The 22,689-nt window shown below is 33.6% G+C and overlaps 1 protein-coding gene across 6 annotated transcripts; it reads left to right on the top strand.

Moving 5' to 3' along the window:
- The first annotated feature begins 224 nt into the window (after positions 1 to 224).
- LOC108737797 (ubinuclein-2) lies at positions 225 to 10,855 on the top strand. 6 transcript variants are annotated; one of them, XM_018470899.1, is made up of 14 exons: positions 225 to 640; positions 4,271 to 4,381; positions 4,438 to 4,683; positions 4,739 to 4,804; positions 4,859 to 5,198; positions 5,260 to 5,449; positions 5,512 to 5,670; positions 5,724 to 5,804; positions 5,866 to 5,949; positions 6,335 to 7,747; positions 7,810 to 7,852; positions 9,386 to 9,452; positions 9,525 to 9,587; positions 10,621 to 10,855. In XM_018470899.1, the coding sequence occupies exons 1-14, from the start codon at positions 473 to 475 to the stop codon at positions 10,647 to 10,649; spliced, it is 3,060 nt and encodes a 1,019-aa protein (XP_018326401.1). In that variant the 5' UTR covers positions 225 to 472; the 3' UTR covers positions 10,650 to 10,855. The 6 variants fall into 6 exon arrangements, with proteins under 6 accessions (XP_018326401.1, XP_018326400.1, XP_018326403.1 ...); XM_018470898.1 differs by having other exon boundaries at positions 226 to 640; positions 10,618 to 10,855; XM_018470902.1 differs by lacking the exon at positions 225 to 640 and adding an exon at positions 657 to 1,137 and having other exon boundaries at positions 10,618 to 10,855.
- Positions 10,856 to 22,689: the final 11,834 nt, after the last annotated feature.

The following is a 22,689-nucleotide window of genomic DNA, read 5'->3' as shown; positions in this document are numbered from 1 at the left end:
GTTTACAGTTAATTAATGTATCAAGAAGATTCCTAGTTAAAAATAGATTTACAATCAACTAGATAATAAATTTCATTTCAATCGCTAAATTATAGATTTAATTGTTACTAAACCAAAAAATACTAGAACGTTATTTCAAAACAAAAGTTAGTAACCATGACAATGTTGCTTGTTATTCTACGCTAGATTACACTGGCAGTCAATCCGCGACAACGTAGAGAAGAATCAGTTGAAAAAAACTTTTTATAAACAAATAATCCTGAGAGAGTCATGCATTTGAATTTGATGCGTTTGACAATTAATTAAATATCGAAAAAAATAAATATTCCAACAAGGAATATAGGTTTCTGTAATCACCTGTATTTGTGTCTACTATGCGCACGCAACTAATTTTTGTCATCTGTGAGTTGTTTAAACATGTTGGAGCCAAGCCGGGTTATGTGGTGTAGTTCTGCTATTTTATTTAAAAAGAATGTCTGATTTTCGGAGAGAGTCTTTAATTTCGTTAGGAACCAAAAGTGCGAATAATGACAAAAGTCAACCAGTTAAACGAAGTGTACGAATTTCGGTGACATTACCAGAATCTACTGAAGACGGATATCCACAAATTAACTTCAGGCAAGAGCTGGCTGCTTGGGAGGTAAGTTATAACAGAAAATGGTTACGATTTCAGCACTAAAGCCCATGCGGTATTAATAAAATACTTCTTCTACAAAATCCAGAGCTTGTGATAACCCTCTGACCATTTCAACCCCCAAAAAATCAAACTCATACCGTGACGAATTACTGGACATATGGTGCACCCAGGCAAATTTAGTTTTTTGTTATCCAAAATCCTTGCAGTTTGCTTCAATTTATATAGCAAAGTGTTCATCGTAGACGCCATGTTTGAAGGGTATTAAAAAAATAAGACTCAAATACGCTATTTTATCAGCACAGCGAGTGCAGACCGAACCTCCTGTCGTTTAGTATCTTTACGAAAATAGATTTGATAATGTCAGTCATTCGATGAATATCTTTTGGATTTGTAATACGAAAGTGTCTTCAGATGCACATCTCATTGCAATCGATCTAATTTGTGTTTAACAGTGATCCACGTGGGGTAGTCACGAACTCATTCGAATAAGCATGAGTGGAGTAAGTTGCATTACACATAAAATGCCAGCATTTTGAAGTTCCACAGTCTAAATATATAGGCTTACTTTTCCACAAGGCCGTGATTTTTTCTAATTTTTGTTTGTTTAATTTCGAATAATAATAATCGATGACAAAGACGGAACGTCATTAATGTAGACAAACAGATTTCTCCAGCCGGTCACGTAAACAACCGCAAAGGAACAGCAATCTTATAATCCACGCCGCATACCTCCTGAGCCGTTTGAAATTTGATTATTTTAGATAGTAAATTTACTCATAAATCTACTTGTTACCTACAAGGAAAATGGTTGCAGTTAAGGAAATTGGCAGGCATTATTTCCTTTGTTGTTTGCCACATTACTTCTACATAAACGATTATACGAATGTAAAACGCAAACATAGCGTTTATTAATAGTAGCATGTTACAAAAGCGCACGAAGTTTTTGGCGTTTGCTTTATTTTTTATTATTAGTCACGTAAAAACGGCTTTTTTATCTTTCGTTTTTCATACTGTACGACTTGTATTAACCATCGCAGATATAGGTACCTGAATCTTCACGGTTTCCGGTACTCGAGCACGTACCTGCACCGGCATACGGTTGGTCTATATTTTGATGAAACCAATTCATATGTACATATATATAAATATATTGATGGTATGTTAAAATAAGTTTGACTTACTATTCTAATCGATCAATTAATGCAATTTACGAAAAAGCAGCAGTATCTGGTACATTTCTTATTAGCTTATCCGAAACTACCTTTATACAATCGCAATACAATTTAAATAACATTACAGATTCACGTCTTAAACAGAATTTACAAGGATATTAACCAAATAAGGAAAAAACATCCTATAAAATTTGTTTGTACAAATATTTTGTATTCATGGCTGGACAGAACGAACAACCGGCTTCGCAATAGATTAGACAAGGGAGAGGGAGCGCGTTATTGTTCGCCCAACGCGTCAACCCGTGTCTTACAAGTAATATTTTGACAATTATTTTTTTTAACTAGAATGCGTTTGATTAGTTCGAAGGGTGTGTTGTTTGTTATAAATTGTTTAAATTTAGCAAAGGAGCGACGGGAACGACCTCATAACGTCACATAAACGGTCGAGTTTGGGCGCGAAAGTATCAGGCGAGCAGACTGAATAGGAGGTAAAACTTTTATCGAGTGTGAATGTTGGCTCGCGGCCGCTTTAACATCGCGACCAAACATAGTAGGCGGCGGCGCGATCACAGGTAAATTGGTCCAGAATAACAAATGCCAAAACAGTCACTGCATGTACGGTTTCCACACGTCCAGATTTTACACGGACATGTTTAAGTACTGAAGTCCGGGAAAGTCCAGCTGGAATTTAAATAAATGTCCAAATATTGAGCGAATATTTTCTTTAAGTGTGTATAATAATAACTATATTTAATTTAGACATAACCCTTCTGAGTTGACTTATCATATCATTAGAAAACTTCCGTTATAAACAAAGTTGATGAATTAGAGAAATACAACATCAGGTGGTTATTTTTACTCAATAAATGTTGCCAAATGTGTTTTTTTACAAGTAAATAGAGATTTTTGTTTTATGATATGATTGTTATCATACCATTTACGCATTTACCTCAATAATAAGTATTAGTTATACTTATATATTTATTTACGTTAAAATGTATTTTTGAACAGAATAAACTTTAAACTGTTTTTAATTTAATTTATCGTCCGGATTTTGTCTGGATATTAGGACTTATTTGTCCTGAAACTTTAGTAATGACAAAAATAATTAGATGTTTTATATTTATACTTATAGGAAAATCAATGTATTGCAACAAATGAGTAAAAAATATGTTCAAATCCATTCGTAGTTTTTTTAAAAGAATCAGAAAGCTATTTTTGACGATCGAATGGTGTATTTCCCAGTAGAAGAATGTTAAAATTAAGAAGCATTTTCACTTTAATAATTTTAGACTTACTAATTTGCTTTCAAGGTAATAAAGATATTGTTCGTAAAGTGTCCTGCATTAACAAACAAAACATGCTATCTTTGTAATTGTGCCATTAAGGCAGAGATATCTACTTACAAGAATTCATGAACCTTACACGTATTTTAATTGTTTTACTGTACGCTTATCAATTAATACATCGCCTTTAAATTGTGTAATACAACTGCAGTTTAAAAGTACTCTTACGAATTAATTAAAAATATATAAATATGAATTATATTTATTAAAAAAAAAGTGCTTTGGCCAGATAAGATTCAAGAGAATGTATTCAAGGATTAGAATTTATTTTATAATCGGGGTAATTGACTATCTGTATTTGATATTGTAACAGCTACGCTTTGTCCTTTGTGGGACATCGCTTGATTGAACGCCGCGCCTGATAATATAGAATAATAATATTTTGCGGTAAAACAAGTACAAACAACCATAAACGTCAACTTGATAGGTCAATTGTATCATTCAGTAAAACTGCAAATTTGTTACAGTTGTTTTACAAATTATAATTTTATTATATTAAAAACTGATATTTTACCAGTCAACCAAAGTGTATAAGATCATACACAGTAGGTAAATAAATAAATAATTGTTCTGTCACGCCTTCGTCGTAATTTACATTAAGTTAACGATTGCACAGAACACTGTTTACGAATAATAATAAATACATATGTAATCTTCAAAAAGATAAACTGTTTTCTTTTTCGTTTTAATCTTTTATGATTGTTTTATTAATATTAAACTGCAGAAAATTATTCATTCTAATTTATTTTCCTTAAAACACTTATAAAAGCATGCCTTAGGTAGGTATTAGGTAATCATCGCCTGAAGAAACTCTGTAGCATAGTGAGACATGTAGTAATCCTATAATAAACTTTTTGAAACTTTTTACTATTTAGTTTTTTCAGTATTAGGTAATATTTATTCTGTTAATTATGATAAATATTAAAATACGTTTTGTATGATTTTGATAATGATGCAGTATATCACACAATTCAATTTAATAGTAATGATCTTACTTTAAAACACCTTAAATCAATTTTGGACAGGTTTTTTTTTGCTGTGCTATAAATGAAAAACCGCTACTCCAATTTTAGTTGTTAAAACTTATTTTATCATGTTTATTGTCGTTATTTTAGGAAAAACACATTTCAAGTTGCACTGAAAAAAGTCAAAATGGGCTGGATCCCTTTAATGATGATGACGATGATGATGTTCGACGAGTTGCTCAAGAGTTAGAAGCAAAATATGTAATATTTTTTGTATTTTTACTTTATCATAAAAAAAATTAATAATGCGCTTTTAGGGAATTTCGTCAAAGAAAAAGCGACGAAAGCGAAAAAAAGATATTGCAATAGGTTACGACGAATCCGATTCGTTTATAGATAACACCGATTGCTACGATGAAATAATTCCCAAAAATATTACCACCCTTCACGGGGGTTTCTATATAAACAGTGGTGCTTTAGAATTTGAACGAATTGGAGGGGTCAGTTCAGATGAATCATCGTCGTCTTCTGAAGAAGAAGAAGTCCCAGAGAAGCCTAAAAAGGTTTATAACACCTCATAATTACTTCTAGTGTGTTTTTCATTCGTTGTTTTTTCAGAGACCCTTGGCATCGTCATCCGATTCTGAGACAGATGAAAAACAGAAAAACGAAAATAAAGAAAAGGTAAAGTAATCAACGAAAACATAACATACAAATTTTACGTGTGTATCGTTTTAGAAACAGAAAATGTCAAATGGAAATGCTAATGGCATACAAAAAGCTTTGAAGAATAAGTTGTTCAGCGATGATAAGATAAAAAAAGTGAGAAAAAATTCTACCGATGATGATAAAAAGAAAGCTGTCCGAGATCTTTTGAAAGAAAAACGAGACGATACAAACGTGTCTCTTTCATCATCAGAAACTCCTAAAGCATCTACAGGAGAAGTTGAGGTAGCATCCTTAACCAATATTGCTACTGTGATTGAATCTGTTGTAAATGCTTCCAATGGTAATACCATTCAAGTCATAGATGATTCGAGTAGAGAAAGTACAGGATCAAAAGAAAACCAGAAAACAGGTATTTTAAACATATCCATACGTAAAATATTCTTCTGTATAATAATTTAAAAACATTGAAGATATGGCATTAATTTTGGACGGAGACTCTAACGACGCTTTCCCTCAGAAACAAGAAGAAATCGTTAAATTGCCTGACAATATTCCTAACGACATACTTACTTTAATACACGAGATCAAACACGCAGCAGCGCAAAGTACCGAAGGGAAAGTTAAATTCTTTTCAGGTCCTGTCAGTACGATATTGTTGAGGTGGGAATTCATATTCAATTCTTATTATCTGGATGCCTTTCTAACAAGAATATTACTTTCAGCTTGGAACGTAAATGTCGAACTTTGAAGAAATCAACGCGTGTTAGGATTTACGAACACTTAGCCCCGTTTGTTCGGTGTAGGAAAGAAACTCTAATCAAACGTGCGAAAAATCTTATTCTCGAAGACGATCAGAAGAAAATTAAACATTTGTTAAATCAGTAAGTAAATGCAAGGCTTGCAATGTCAAGTATACCAACTCCTCTTTTTGTAGATTACATTCGGAAGTCCAAGAAGTTATGCCAAGTTTGTTGCACAGTTATGAAATCGAAAGTCAGAAAGTTTTGCAGAAAAGGTAAGCCGCTAAATAAACAAACGTGTAAGTATATATTGAAAATGCATTTTTCCTTCCGTAGGTATTCGAAAGAAGGTTTGGAAGGTGAAGACCTAAAATCGTTAAGAATGCCAAAGAGACGTTTCACCTGGACGGAAGAAACAAAGTAAGTCACATTAAATTTGCATATTAATTTCTTTTGTGTTGGAAAGAATTCTGGCTTATTAATCGAAAATTCTCAAAAAATGTTAACGAATGATCTTTCGGGATTGATGTCCGTGGTTGTAGAAATTTTCCATCCTCGCTAATCTCTCGTTTGAGTTGTCAGCCCAATGTTTTGTCCGCGGCTGTGGCAATAATCTTGAAGGTCTTCAATGAAATACCGAGTATTTTATCACAGTAATAGCACAAAAACAATCACACCTACCGGCGAAATGCTGGATAGACAATCTTAACCGAAGGATCATCTAGCGATTAACTCCAAAAAGCCACTACTTTACAATTAATAGCAAATCTAAAGTTATGTCAATGTATGTTACATTTTTTTTTAGGAAACTTCTTAGAGAAATTGTAACTGTTCAAAAGAAATGTTTTTTGATGGAAGGTAGAAATAAAGATAAGTTGGACGAATTGATAACCAGCTTCTTAAAATCCCATGTTCAGGTTCTGTGGCCAGAAGGCTGGATATCTATGAACAGCTTATTAAAGTATAGCAATTCCGAAGTCAAAAAGCAAAAGAGCATGACGATATCTAATATTACCAACATCAAAAACATTTCGATTTCCGATGCGGACGTAAGTAGGGAATCGACTGGAAACAGTTCGTTCGCTTCGAAAGTTCTGCCCCCAATAACTTCCAAATCTTCTTCGCTCACCATAACACCAATCATGCCTGCAGACGTACAGAAAAATGCGGAAGATCAAATCGCGAAAGCAAAAGCTTCTCTTCCAAGTGATATTATTATTAGTAATGTAAATAGTAACAGTTATAGTATTAAGGCAAACAAACCACTGCCAATGCCTATCGAAATTACAAAAACGATGCCGGATCAATCGATCTTGAACAGGCATACGCCGCCGTCCCAAGAGAAAGACGAATTCCAATTGATCCAACAAGCCATGGCCGAAGACCTTTCTCAAAAGGTCAATTCCACAATGAAAACCCCCGTTAGTAACATAAGTATTAGTCAAAACAAGAACTTCAAAGATACGTTTTCATCAGACAGGGATTTGATTATGGATTTAACCGAATCGGTCGAACTGAAACGCAAACCTGGACCGAAGAGTAAAACAAAATATTACGTGGAAGATCCGGAAAGACCTGTGAAAATTAAAAAGGCCACATCAGACAAAATGAAGGCTGGCAATAAAGATGGCTGCTTTAGTAACAAGGAAAGCGAGCAATATCCACAAGTCAGTTTCTCCAGCAAAGACAACAGATCAAACTATGGCATGAAAAGTCACGAAAGCGTCACCACCGGAAGTTACGCTTTGGATAAATTAATCTCCGATAGTCTAGCGGATGCTAAATGTTTCGCATCGTTAGATAGTTTCTCTACCTTACAAAAAAATTCGGCGGAATGTACTACGATAAATCTAGGAAGTGCCTCCACAGTGACCTTTCCAGTTAAGCCACGCCATAGTGAAGATGGAGACGAAAATCAGATCCAGGAAGTTCTCGAAGGACTGCGGGCACTCCAGAAAATGTCTTCGCCAGCTAAAGTGGACGATTATGGAAGAACTAGCGCACCGGCTTCTGTTATCACGTATAACTCAAAGAGTTCGTCTTCATTATCATCACCGTCTATAGGAGGAGTAGGTGGAACATCGTCGCAAAAGAGCGACGCATCCAAGAAACATGTGAGTGTATTCCACGACGAATTTCAAAGACAATTCATCAAATTCAATGAGCGAAAAACAAATCAACCGGCGCCTGCTCCTAACTCAAAGAATGACTTCAATAGGTGAAGTTAATCCGGTGTTTTATGCGAAAGTCAGATTTTATTAAATGCCTGTTTATTTACAGTGTTAGTAATAGTAGCTACTCGTCATTGCAGACAAATATAAAGGTACACAATTTTTAAGATATTTTTGTAATACGCGAAAGAATACTCGATAGATGATATAGATACCTTAAAGAAAAAGAAGAGAGGGAGGGGGAATTTAAAACCAAAACACGATTTACTAAAGCGTACGTGATATAACGATCATTTTTAGTTTAATATTATTTTAGGCCATGAGTAATAGAGAATAATAATTATTTCGGATATACCAACAAAATAATGTATTTCGATGAAATATACCCTTGAGTAGGTAATTTTTAATCACTATTTTCAAATGTTTTGTAAAGTTACTGAAACCATTATTAATACAAAAACGTCTCCTTAAGCGTCTTGGAGAAAAAATAGTCACTTAAAATGATTCAGAAATTGAAATGCTTTCTTTATTTACCACCAATAGACACCACAGATGCAAGTTGGATTTCAAAACCTAAAAGAATGTGAGATGCTGTTTCAAAACAGGCCATCTAATATTCGCCAATATTATTAAATCCGCATTTATTGCTATCATCTACCGTCTTTCCTATTCAACATCAAAAACGGATGACATAGAATATAGAAGGTGGCATGCATAAAATTGAGTGTTTCTCATATTTAAGTAGCCACTCCGTTTGAAATACATAAAAATGTGTCTCCTTAGTTGCAGAAATAGTTACTAAGAAATATCCTACTTTGTAGTGAGAGCATAAGTATACTCTCATACCTATAAAAATTTGAATCAGTACTCAACATTATTTTCCAAATTTCTTCCTTTAAAGACTTCTGTCCATACCGTAATTTACATGATAAATAGACTTAAAATGTTGAGATGTAACAGAGTGCCATTGCAATATATTCGTAAAAAAAAGTGTTCAAATATCATATAGGGATATTGTAGGTAGTTGAATAAGATTAATGATAGTAACTTCCATATCCATATTGGATCATTACACATCACTTGATTTAATCGTAGTAATTTTTTTACACGTTTGCTCATTGTTTAAAAAGAAACATTTTGCACAGTATTTAAGCATTTAATCGTTACATTAAATGAAACCCCAAAATGTGCAAAATGTATTATAACAATTAAATATAAATGCTTGAAATATACAGTGCAATATGAATTTTAGTTGTGCCATTACCAAGAAAAATAATGAAATTATTTCGGAACGGATGATCCAATTAATTTAATTAATGAGATGAATTATAAGCAGAAATATCTTGCATTTCAAAAAAAAAATCCTTAAGGGGCATTTTTAATTATGATTAATTTACAATTAGATCCTTGTAGATTGTAAAAATATTGAATTATAAAAAATACGACTTGTTACGAAAATTACATTATTTACAATGTCAAGTGCGAATAGTATAAGTTACCGTATCATAGGAATGAATTTGTAAATTATTTTTCTTGTTAAAAGAAACATCGTTTCATGAATTATATTTTTTTCTTGCTCATTATAATCTATCTTTTTTTGGTAGTTGTGAAGCCCATTTTTGCTAGCATCATTTTCAATTCTCTGTCTGTTATTTATTGTTATAATAATATTGTATTGTTTGCAGACGCCGAATAACAATTATGCGCAACCGTATTATAACAAACTCTTTAATAACATCAACAATCAACAAGGTAAACAAATGTGGTCTGAACACTATTTTAATTTTTTCTGAATTCATTATTTCTGACTTTTCTTTTTGTTAGGTTCCTATAACATGTTGCAAGACATGTTTGCGAATTTATTAAAAGAATCTGGCTACAAAACAGGTATGGGGTGTTTGCTATAATATTTATTGCTGTTTTCCGCTTTCTGCTCTTAGTGCCTAATTATTATTAGTTTTGCTTTTATTAATTTCATCTTAACGATTTTGGTGGCAGTTATTTTCTTACGTATATACAATAATATCTGCGTGGGTTGTGGGCACCCTTATTTCAAATTTAAAAGTAACAAATGGCACTTAAGACTAATCCCCTTATTTCAAGAAGTTTAATAAGAGGAAGGACGAATATCAATAAGCCCAATTTTGGTCATAAAGAATTACATTCGAAAAATGTGGATGGATTTTGTACATTTTCTGTAAGTGGTGGACAATCTGTATAAATCTGTAATAAAATAGCATTGTAAAAGCTATTCATAAATTATACACCTTTAACACCCCCGTTACGTAACATGAGCATTCTAAAAGTTTTAAACTTCAATTAAAGGTTTTTTTTTAATTTCCTAATAATAATAATTTATCGACCCCCCTCTCACCCCAGACATGAGGGACCGTCAAGAAAATCGTTTATCAACCAAATTAAACGTGCTTCATATTTTTCCTTTAGTTTTTGATGTTAGACAGATAGTCACTCTATTTACAGAAATTGTATAAAGTATATCCATATTTTTTCAATGTCTTTTTAATTTTGGGGAAGAAATTGAGCCTTATTAATATCCGTCCTTTCCACTGATTTTGACTTTTGTTCTATAACAAAATATACTTAAGAAAATTTTAAATTCAATAAATTTTACTGTTCCAAATTGGCAGTCACATAATAAGAATAATAGTATTACCTATATATATGTATAACTTCATACGGAACAGCAAATGAAAATTGATTTACTTAAATAAAAACGAATTTAATTTTACATTTTAGGAATAAAAGAATATATATTTATGGATCTAAAATTTTAATTATTATGGCTGTTTAATTTAAAAGTTTTTCGTTGCAATTTTCGTTGAATGCTAGCAAATGCACCCCCTACCTTTCGTATTAATTATTATTTCCTTAATTACGTAAAACTTTTCATTTTCAGCAGGTGATAAGTCTAATGTTCAGCAAAAATAACGGGCTCCAGTTTTTACCGACTTAATTAGAAATGAAATAAACTGCCAATGTATTTATGTATGTAGTTGATTTAATTGTACACGTTTGGTTTGTAAATTGTGTATATACTTTATATTGTGTTTAATGATCCATTCCATAGCGTTATTTATTTTATTTCTACTATATATACATATGAAAGGTATCGAATAAAGCGATTTTCTTATTCATTTTCGCCTTTTTATTGTTTTTATGCTATTAAAAATAAAAATCAATTTGAAAGTTGGTAACTATCTTTGTCCAAAAATATCTACATTTCTGGAGCCGGCAATGACATTCTGTACATCTTGTATGGAAATGTGTGTAATCCGTCATTGTATACAATTCCTAGGAAATGTATATAATTCCTAAAATCACCCGGAAATGTATGAAATAAATTATATCAGACACATTTCCTAGGAAATCTGTACATTACCTAAATAGCAATCGAAAATGTATTACATTCGAGATGTCAATGGGTACGGGGCGTTAGCGGAGCGAGGGGAGGGTATTCTGATTCTCAGTTTACTAACGTATTTTATACATTTCCTAGTACAATGTCGGAATTTTATATAATTCTCAGGAAATGTATACATTTCCCAGGATATGTGTGTATTAAAAAATCTTTGAAAAGATTTTTTATACATTTCCTAAATAGCCTTGGAATTGTATACATTACNATGGGTTTTAAAAAGGGCTGTAAAGTAAATTTTTAGATTACGTAAATCATAAGAAAGGGCACTGGAACATTTGCTAGCTATTTGCAATAATACTTACTACAAAATGATAATATTCATAAATCCAATTTATAAAAAACAGTATCTTCTTCATGAAATCTGACATAGTTTTCCGATTCTGTGAAAGTTCGTCATTTCCAAGTTCACACACACCCAGGGAACTTGGTACAGCACAATGGCATTTTATACTTTTTCAATATAAAAAAATATAAAATTATTTGTACCCCACGCGAATACTACAGTTTTTACTTTTTCTATGCCTACTTACACATAAAAAAAGGGATAGCAAATGTGAGAAACCAGTGTGTGATGATCACTCATCATTTTTCTGTGTACGTGTAGAATACCAAGCAATTAGACGATTGAATTATTTTATTTTGTTCTATTATCTGAAATGGAGGTATATGTTCATTTTTTAATAAAATCTTAAGTTACGCTTTTATATTTATATTCCGAAAGGTTCGGGATAATCAGTTCTAATATCGTGGTTAAAATATTGCAATATAGAGAAAATCTTTTACGACCCATGGGATCAAAGCAACCCACCCTATGCCATTGAAATTGGGCTAGAGCAATTAAAGGTTTAACAGGTGAAATCTATGAGTACACTAAAGGGACAAAACAGACCAAATTAATGCATAAGTCTAAAGGAGTTTGAAGTAGATTTATAAATGCGATTCAAAAGATGAGGATTATGTGACTGAAAGAATGACCAGTTCAAAGCAGGCCGGACAGATAATGTAGTACAGTGGCTAACTGTACCCACACGAAAAATTCCGATGGGTATTTTATTCACTCCAAGTTTTACGTCATTTGATAATTACGCACATGAGACATGAGTTTTATTGCATTTATATAATCGTATTTACATCGAGAAACTCAAATAATTTCAATATAAGACCTATTGAAAAAGGCATTGGATTGATGTTTTATGACAGTATCCAAACAGCAATTTAGGTACAATGATATTATAATGTGAATGTAGCGAAAGTTGAAGTTCGAACCCTAAGAATGGACATTCGGTCTAATTACCCTGATTTCTACACGATCAAATCATATAAAAAGATTGAAGTAGATACTGCTTTTAAATGCTTCTTATAAGGGTAAGTTTCTGAAAATATGGAAGAAAAGCTTTCAAATTGTTGCTAACCTTCATCTAAATGAACCCCAAATTCCGCGTCAATGAAAAGTTTAGAAATATTTCAATTTGGGGCGAGAAGCAGCTAATACATATGAATTCACGACCCGAGAGATTTTTTCAAAAAATCGTTCTTTATGATGTTTGACCAACTTATTTCGTTCCTAAAAAGTAGATTCGAAAGTGATTCAGCCCATTATTTTAAATCAACAATTTATAGTTTTTGCATTACGCAATTAAGCGAGCTTTGCGTAACTGATATTGTTATGTAACATAACAATAGTTTCAACAATATTATTTTGTTCTATCCTTTTTATCCCCACTCCTCCAAATTGCGTAAGATCAACTATTCATCTGGGTCAAACATCATCTGCCGGGCTTGTTGAAGGGTAAATTTAATGCAAAATAAGGGGTTTACAAAAGGGTATTAATAGCTTGCAAAGAAATGAAATACTACTGCAACACCTAATTTAATTTAAATAATTAGATGCATATGAATCAATAAAACAATTTCTGAAGAGAAGTATGTACTACTGTAAAATTATTGGGCCAAGATGATCGATTTGGTCTGTACGGACTAAGTACCTACCGAAGAAAAATGAACGTAAGTTATAACTAACTTTGAGTGCTGCATAAAATACGTTTCCGCTTATTTGTTCATGGTTATATAAGACAGTGCGAAAGACAGATATACCGTATGTCTTTGAATATTTACACACAAATTCCAGTAATGTTAAGGTGGCTTCACACGGCCCGTCATATCGCGAGTCGAGCCGCACCAGCACGCGCCAACACGCCATGGAAAGGGTGCTGTCCGAAAAGATCCGTGATATGTTTGATACGTCGCGAGTCGGTAGCTTCAAAGGCGCGGACTATCGACGGTAAGGTAACACATGATGGCGTGCACGGAAATACCTATTACTTATAATTTACCTAGAATTTAGTAAACAAAACTTTATAGTAATCGGCTTTTATTTAATCATGACATTCACCACTGCCTTCTGTTCTTCTTTCTTTTGCTAAGTAAATATGAACCCATAAACAAAACAAAAACTGAGACTACAACTGATATTCTATTTTCTTCACGCGACATTTTAGTAATGCTGAACCCTAGCTTGAAACTTATGCAGATGAACTCATACGGGCCGTTGGAAGCCACTTTTACCGGTATGCAGCCTCGCAATACTTTTACGCCCACTAATGTGAAGCAGTAAGTATGTGGGTTGTAAACAGGAACGCTAACTTGTTGAATTGCATAATAAAAAAAAAATGTGAAGGATGTTACGGTAGTAAACAGTATAAGGAATGGTTTATAATTGTTTTCATAATTCTATTATTTTGTTTTTTTGTGTAATGGCGACGCATTTGCGCGTATCTACAGTATAGTAATGATAGTGGTAAGTAATATAGATTAATATAACTTTTTGGGCTCTAAAAGAATGCTGACTGAGAGAGAGAGTATATTCTATCTCTGCTTTATTTAATATGACATATTAAATATTATTTATTACGTTGTAGTGTTATTACTCGCACTAAGAAGCCAAAAAGAAAGATATATTGATTTTGGTTGTACTTTTGCTATGTAAAGAAATTATGCCGTATTTCTACGAAATAATACATATTCAAAGCATATTTTGCAATTTCAAATTAACAGGTGTGCAACAAGATCATAAGCGTAGATAAGTACTTCACTATAAACTTCTTAAACATTTTAGTTGAAAATATAAACGATAGGTTTTATTATATGGTTGATTTTGTAATTTTATTAATAATTTGTTGAGTTCCTCAGTAATTATATAATTGAACGTTTTCGCTTAGTTACGTCTTTTTTTATGATAATTGCATTTAACCGAAAATCTTACTGTTATAAGGGCGTCACGTATTGTGCCACTAATTGTAAATATTGTTACAGACCGATTGCACATAGCTTGATTTGACCTGAATTAGGTAAAGCAATTAAAACTATGTATACCGGGTGTTGGCTTAAAAGCATAAATCAAGGTGCAAATTTCAAACTATATTTACAGAAAATTGTTGTTACACCAAATAATTGAAATCCTATGATCGATCATATTAAAAACGACAGCAAAATTCCGAAGTTTTGACGTGACAACGTCTTATAATTCGTTAGAGCCGGCTGCACGCACGAAAAAACATGACTCATGCTGCGTTACCTCGCTCTAAGGCGTTCCATTTAAGGCTTGAAGTGCAAGCGAGAGCGCGGAACGAGCGACAAAGAGGCACAATCGGCCTCCGCGTTCGGCAGCGTTCGACATCTGTCTCTCTCCTACTTGAGTGAGCGATGCGTCCGCGTGGACAGCTGCTATACAATAATACATTTCCATTTACCTCCTTCTCTATATCCATACAAAATATCTATCAAACAAATAAAATTAAAATTTTCTTTTGAAAAATGAAACCATTCCATCAGTACTTTCTTATGACGTTGTCACGTTCAACTATCGTCAGTAAACCGACTTCACAGACAACCGATTTTTTTTTATCGAAAATTACTCCTCCTTCGTGAACCCGTGAATATTAACGATATTATCGTGCAAAGCTAGACCTGTCGGCATTTACATGGTAAATTGCATAATCCTATTGTTTGAAATGGAAATCGATAAAAAAACAACTGACATACAAAGGGTATCGATACGGCTTGTTCGCCCGCAGGTTATTCACCCTTGACATCGCAGTAGTCGTATTTAAGTATTAATATAGTACGGGACAGATAATAAATTGTTGTAATACAAATGTAGACCTGGCCGATAACAATGTTGACTTTTTCCCATTTGTATCCGATAACGTAAAGAATTTCAGTATGTTCTAAATCGCCATGATGATATAGAAATAACTAACTAACAAAAATGACCTCGGCCAGCGGTGGTGGTGATGGCCTAGACAGGTCGGCGTCTACCAAGGAAGACGAGAAGTCGTTTTGCGCAAAGTTTACGAGCAGTGAGGGACACACTACCGTCACCAAACGGAGGGGTACGTTTTCTTATTACCCCTTTAATTTCGCTGCGAAAGAGTAGAAAACAAAACTTGGAATGTACAGGCCCCTAGTGAAGTATTCTGTTTAGGGGGAGGGGGGGCGCAACCCAATAACGAACTGCTGTACTTTATTTTTACAACTAAAAATTTACACACACACGCTCAAAAATATGCATTTATAAATAAAAAATAATTATGTTAAATCAACTTAATTTCAATGCACTGTGTATAAAACAAGTGGCTAATACAATAGGTTAACATCGAATTCGCCTGTGTTTAAGTTTCGCCCATGAATTCAACATATTGTTTAGGTCAAAAACATCGCAAAGGTCTTTTTCGCTTTCTATCATGGTTAGTATCTCCCTTTTAATAATTTAACTATTTCAAGTAAACTAATTTTTTTTTCGTTCGAAGCCACCGAAAAGCTTGTAAATATTAGCTGACAAAGAAAGGAAGAAAAACTTCCCCAACAGCTATTTTACACTTAGCAGCTAACTTCATGATTCCTTGCATAGAAGAGCATATATCAAATAATATATTTATCTGTAGATATAATAACCGCTTAAAACTTAGACATGTAATCAGATGGATGCAGCAGAATTAATTTTTCAGTATTTTCACTTGTAATATTCTTTTTGTCTAAAAGGTTTATGAGAATGTTGATATTGAATTCAAACGTTCTACAATCATTTTAAGTTTATCTCGTTAAAAGTTTCTAATTTTATCTTAAACACTTAAAACGCTTTTTCTGTAAAACATATTTATATCAAAGCTCGTTGCATTGAATTCAATTTTTGCCGGAAATCTTCGTTTTCAGTAATGTCTGAAAATCCTGTTTTAGATTAATTTTAACTTTTCTAGCAAAAATTTTGGCACTTTGTATTATTAAGTTTAGAATTACATTTTCCTGTTGCTTTATTGAAATTAGGGATTCTCTAGTTTTACTAATAATGTCTACTGCGTCTACTATATTCAAATCTTCCTTTCCTCTTTATCCTATTTTTACAAAGCGTTTATAGTAACCGTCTTACTTTGGGGTATTTGGTTCGAAATATTGACCAGAAGTCCAATTACTTGATGATACTGTAAAGGTAATAATAATAATCTTTGCTACCTGCGAAAGTTTGGTGAACACCGAATTAAGGACCGCCATTATTTTTATGGTCCCTTTGCCTTTTTGTAATCTCATCACAGCTCGTATATGCAAATACTCTTCGAGTTTCTCAAGCAGTTTTACCTACAGGCGTTTTTACACGAAATTACGAAAGAAAATCATTTGTAACGCATTTCCTAATTAATAAGACAAGTCGAAAAAGGCAACTAAGCAGATATTGAAGAGGGAGGATGCTTTCCCTCGACCGTTTTCCCCTATGGCAAGAAATCATGATGCACCACGCCCCTGCAATCGAAGAAAACAGTAAACAAAACCTTCACATTCGACATGCGGCAGCTTCCATTGGGATGATTGACCTTTGGTCTCCACGTTATAACCATAAACCCATGATTCGTCACCAGTTGTAACCTTCTGGAACAAATTTGAGTTGTCGCGGATAAAGTCCAACAGCTCCTTAACAATGATAAAATCACTGGTAAAAAACGAATGGCAGGAGTCAATAGATAATGTTTAGGTCCTCAGAAACTTCTCTAACGGTGAATCGACGATTGGCCAATACTACTTTCTTCATTTCATCAATGTCGTTCACATCTTCTTCTCGGCCCTCTGAGACAATTTTATACCACCGATAAACGTTGCTTCGGTCCAAGGTAGCTTCATCATATGCCACAGTCAACATTCAGAATGCGTCCGAGCACGTAATTTTGTTTTTTGTACAAAATTTGATACAGATTCTTTGATCCATTTTTTGGAATAGGCAAAAATCGAAATCAAAAAAGCTGTCAAAACTTAACTGAACATTCAACATGGCCGAACTTGTGGGTATAAGTGAGACACATGAGCACCAACATAACGTCACTAAAATCGAATATACGTAACCCGCAGAAATCTAAATTCACGATACTTTTTGAAAGACCCCGTACATAATAACTACAGAAATTACCTACTTCAGCACTGAGTGCAATTGTCCTATTTAATAAAGGCTATTTTTCGTAGATCGGTTGCATCTGTCCTATGAAATTAGCATACTTTATCTGACCGAGTGCAGTTGTCCATCGCCGAAACAAACGCTACATTTATTTCCTAAATGTTCCCTTGGTTTATTCATAAAATATAATTAAACTTAAAATAAGCCTATTTGATTATGAAAAATGCCGCTTCCGCTCGCGTGACTGCAATACATTACTTTTGTTCAAAGACCTCCAAGTCCTTTCGATAAAATTGAAAACAACAAGCAAATTAAATACCGTAATTAGATTCTTACAAAATAAATCAACTAAACAGTTTCACCACTTGCTTGAAATCGATTTTACAATGCTTTCAATAATAGAAAAATAGGGCAAATGATTAATTGTCTTTTCTAAAGGTCTTTTTCCTTTATGAGTAAAACAATCAATCTTTGTAGTAATTTTGATCAAGTCGGCATTTTTAACAAAACGCCACTCTGCTTTTATCTCTGAACTGTAATCAGGCCTCAGAATTGTCCCATCACGTCAATATTTTGAAATATCTTAACCTCAAAACTCGAATGATACCAATTTGCCTTGTTTATAGCTTTGCAATAAGGCCATCCCGAAAATTTCAATATGTTAGAGCGTTTTTGGGGAGAAACTCGAGTTCGTCGTCAGAGAATAGCCACATCGAAAAACTACTACCTACATTATCTTCTGATTCTGCTCTCGAAAAAGAAAAAGCAAAAGATAGGGGACTGAAAAGAAAAAACACGGAGGGGAAAGGTGGTAATTATTATCGATCTATTTCTGAAACACCCAGCGCATAGAAATTTTAAGATATCCTAATCGAAAAACTAAACAATCCAAATTAGTACTATTTTCTATTTTTGGCGTTGATATTTCAAAATCTTGATGTATACTTCATTTACTTTCTCTAGCGATGCGCCCCTTGCAATGTCTTGGATGCGCGCTGGCAAAATCGTCGGTAGGAAGAAAAAAGCTCATTATACTGTCGACTCTTGTTCATTAAACATACTTTTTCATACAGTACCTGCCAAAAGTTTTGTTCAATCATGAATAGTAGTGCGAGTCAAAAACAAGCGTTAAAGCCTTTAATATGTCTTCAAATATAAATAAACATCTCGTTGATATTTTCAGTAGTAAATGGTACCAATCACAGCACATTTGAGCAATGCAATTGTAGTTCCGAGCAGTACTGTACGGGTTATACGCTCCTCACCGGTTAAAAGTTGTCTCCTTCCTTTTCTGGTCTAGTGCTGTTCTTTTCTACTTTGCGCCGGTCAAATTGAAGGTCACATCGCTACAGAAAGTAAACCAAGTGTACCTACTGATGGGGCAAATCGAGGATAGATTCTAAGTCGGTTTAAACCCCCCCATTTTGCTCTTTTGTATTATTATTGAGCGTTGTCATTTTTGAAGCAAATATCTAACATTGTCTTTTAAGTTATTTTCCATCAGTCCTGTGAATCGAATTTCCACTACACATATGTATGTATGTACACGTATCACGTCATTTATTACTATTTTGTTTCTAATAATTTAACAAGCATTTTACAATTCGGTTCGATAAAATAAAAATGTAATTCTGGCCGAATGATCGTTGCATTCGTCGTGAATTCGTATTCGAGTAATTTTCTTTACCGCCGGTATTAAAATGAAAAGTTACGAAGCCGAAAACCTCGTTAAGTTTGCATGTTGTCGTAGATGTGAGGCACAGAGACACGGGATATTCCGTGTAATATCCCTCCGCTAAATCTACATTCCCTCTTATTTTCATAAAATTGGTTGTGAAATGGAATAGGCAAGACGCGGCAGAAAGCAAGAGAAAAACAACGACATGGTACTGTGCGAGGGTGACGTGCGCCCTATTTAACTCTCTCCCCACACTTTCATACCAATATTATATGAACCTTATTGGCACCCCGTGAACATTAAAAATCCTTCGCATCTTTTTATCATCGTCGGTTGTATTAAACTACTACAGTCTAGCCGTCACACTCACAGGAATGTCAATAAAAATAAAACAGTGATAATATAAAAGCTACAATAATATATTTCACATTACTATTGTCTACTGGTTGTACATACAAAAGTAAAAGGAATCTTAAGTATGTTCACTGTCTTTTGCAATAAATTAATAAATAATTCACAAAATTTTCTTTCTTATATGGCGTCTTAATGAAGGCGTAAAGTACCTACATGAAGAAAATGAAAAACGAAAATTTACCTAAATATTATATTAAAGCGATATTTACAATTTATCCCACTAATAAAAATTCCAGTTTGGACCGCAATTTGTAAAAATAGAAGCCCAGAAGAAATAAGTTTACTAGATATTAAATTTACAAATTTAATTGTAATAATCAAGAAACTTGAAATAATTTTTAAAGAAACATGTCAAAATTGTGATTATTACAAGTTACCTAATAAATTCTACTATTTCTACGGCAAATTCAGTCAATTGCATTCGAAAATCGTGATTTTTATTGTTATCATAAAAATTTAGTTTTCTCCGTGTAGAGGAAGAGATTCAGTAATTCAAAACTGTTTATTAAGGTACCTAAACATAATTATCCAATTACCAAAACTAATGACACTCGAAACGAGAACTTCATATAGGTAATCTTATTGTTAGGAATCCACTTGACGCACGAAACGACAAAATTTTCTAATAACGCACGAATCGCGACGCCCGAAAAGAGAACAAACCTTTTCTAGAAGGTTTTAGTTTGTGTTTAACGTTTATGATAGATTTGATGTTTTTGTTTTTTAATTTTATTTCCTACATTTCCTTTTATAATATGACTTGTGCTCTTCCACCTCTTGTATGCTGATTTTCTTTTATTGGTACAAATACTGGACTATTTGTAGTGTGATTTTGAATTCGTTTTTCCCCTTTGCCAATTACAATTACATTTTGTGCATATCAACTCATAAAATCTGAAATCTTAGTATAACTTAGGTTATATATTAGTGATAGTAATTTTTATCAAATTCTTCTAGCATGTCACTTGTTTCGATATAACTAAACAGTAAATCTGTTGGGACACTAAAGCTTTTATACGGTTAAATTAAATGCATTTGTATATTAATTTTTTTAATTAACTTTACCTACTACATATAACTTCAAATTAATGAGGAATAATTGTTGCCGCTGTCACTCCTTCGCCAGGAAATGAACCCGAGCCCTTGGTACTGGTGCGTAAAACCAGGGGCTCGGGTTCGATTTCCGAACTTTAAAAGTATAAACACGTTCTTAGGAGGGTTGTACAATACGGTAGGTAGATATGTAAGAGCCTGTATTATATAATGTAAAAGTAGGTGTTTTTTTTTGAAACGCNTCTGTAGCACGATGCCACATTTTAGGATTACGTATGCTCCAACAAGGTCCACTTGTGTGGATTATCTACTTGCTGCAGATGGCGTGTACTGCGCCATTTGTAGTATTTTCTAAAACGCACTGTTAAGACAGCAGGTAAAAGTTGGTCTGTATTTTGTCGGAGCTGCCTGCGACATGCTGATGAGATCCAAAAAGATCGAAATCGTAATCCGCGTCTGGCAGTTTCGACAGAATACAGACCATTTCGAATTATTTTATACATAAAATTGTTGAACCTTTGTTTTAATTAAATTGACTCCTACGCATTGCTCTTGCTTTCAGTCAAGCCGTGCAGATACGACCTCATTCTTGGCCTAAGTTGTTGATACTTGTTACTCATCACTAATTTACGTTTCACGTGAAAAAATAAGTTTTCTTTTTAAATAATTTTAACTCTCTTTAAGTTCCAATCTTTGTTCAATTTGCACGTCTGCGTTCATACATATGGAAACATTATTTTATCTTATTGTATTTTCCGCCCTTTACCTTTGTAGTATTTTCTTATTACGCCTTTTTGTTGTTTTCTTAAGATCCTTTGACGGTTCGAAAACAATATGTGCACGTTTTATTCGGAATTTTCCTTCATGAAGTTACGCAAATGACGTAGTAGACATTAGAAGTGGGCGAAACACGTGTCCTCAGTGAACATGCTTAGGGTGAGTTTATTTAGTTTCTTGTAACTCAAAACATCAGTCATACTAAAGACCATTTATATTGAAAATACGATAAAAATCTTTACGATAGTTCAGCCGAATTTTAAACAGTTATACCATGAACTAATTTATACCTGTAAATTTCTAAATGAAACCTTGACAGTATTAGAGCATAATAAATTAAATAAGATAGTTTAAAAACGTTTTATTCCTTATTGAATACTTTAATTTGATCCATTTATAGTTGAGACGTTTAAAATTGGCATAATCCGCAATAAAACTGTCGCATTTACTTTCTTCTTTCAACTTATTAACTAGACTAGAGCGGTTGCTGTCAGAACGCTCATTTTTACTCACAACAGACATTGTAGGGAATATCGTAAACATAGAAAAGAGATGTCACATAGGAATTGCAGCGGGCACTAATAAAGAAAAAAGAACAACATTACATCAATTAATGTGTAACAGAAAGAGATGCAGACAAGCAGAATCTGAGCATGAGCATCGGACTTAAAAGGAAGCTTAACATTCTCAGGAATTTAGGAACAAACAAAGATGCTTGTTTAAAGATATAATACCAACCAGATAGTTATAAAGCCGACCCTGATTTTTTGCATACCTAAGCTACATCTAACCGCTGCACCGTTTACTATTATTCGGTTATCTCTTTTCACTTTGTATGTACTGCTCATGAAGCATTTCCTAACTAAACAAAAGCGCAGCAAATTACTACAGTCCCAAACGTAACGTGCCTATCACGTTGAGGTGAGCTACGCCGGGATTCGTTTCAGCAAGTAGATATTCATATTTTTAAATGGACCTTGTTGGAGCATATGTAATCCTCAAATGTAGCATCGTACTACAGATGGCGCTCACCACGCCATTTGTAGTATTTTCTAAAACGCGCTGTTAAGACAGCAGGTAAAGGTTGGTCTGTGTTCTGTCGGAGCTGCCTGCGACGCGCTGATGAGATCCAAAAAGATCGAAATCGCGATCCGCGTCTGGCAGTTTCGACAGAATACAGACCACTTCGAAT

Source organism: Agrilus planipennis, unplaced genomic scaffold (genome assembly GCF_000699045.2).
Source record: "Agrilus planipennis isolate EAB-ADULT unplaced genomic scaffold, Apla_2.0 scaffold183, whole genome shotgun sequence".
Classification (NCBI taxonomy): Eukaryota; Metazoa; Arthropoda; class Insecta; order Coleoptera; family Buprestidae; genus Agrilus; species Agrilus planipennis.
The sequence above is the reverse complement of the archived record's forward strand: the minus strand, read 5'-3'. Positions and strand labels throughout refer to the sequence as shown.

Excerpts from the sequence above, each read along its gene's own strand:
- LOC108737797 (XM_018470898.1), top strand. The coding sequence starts at position 473 with ATGTCTGATTTTCGGAGAGAGTCTTTAATTTCGTTAGGAACCAAAAGT. Across the intron at positions 5,671-5,723 it reads ATTAAACATTTGTTAAATCA|ATTACATTCGGAAGTCCAAG; the intron begins GTAAGTAAATGC and ends CTCTTTTTGTAG. Across the intron at positions 5,805-5,865 it reads CAGAAAGTTTTGCAGAAAAG|GTATTCGAAAGAAGGTTTGG; the intron begins GTAAGCCGCTAA and ends TTCCTTCCGTAG.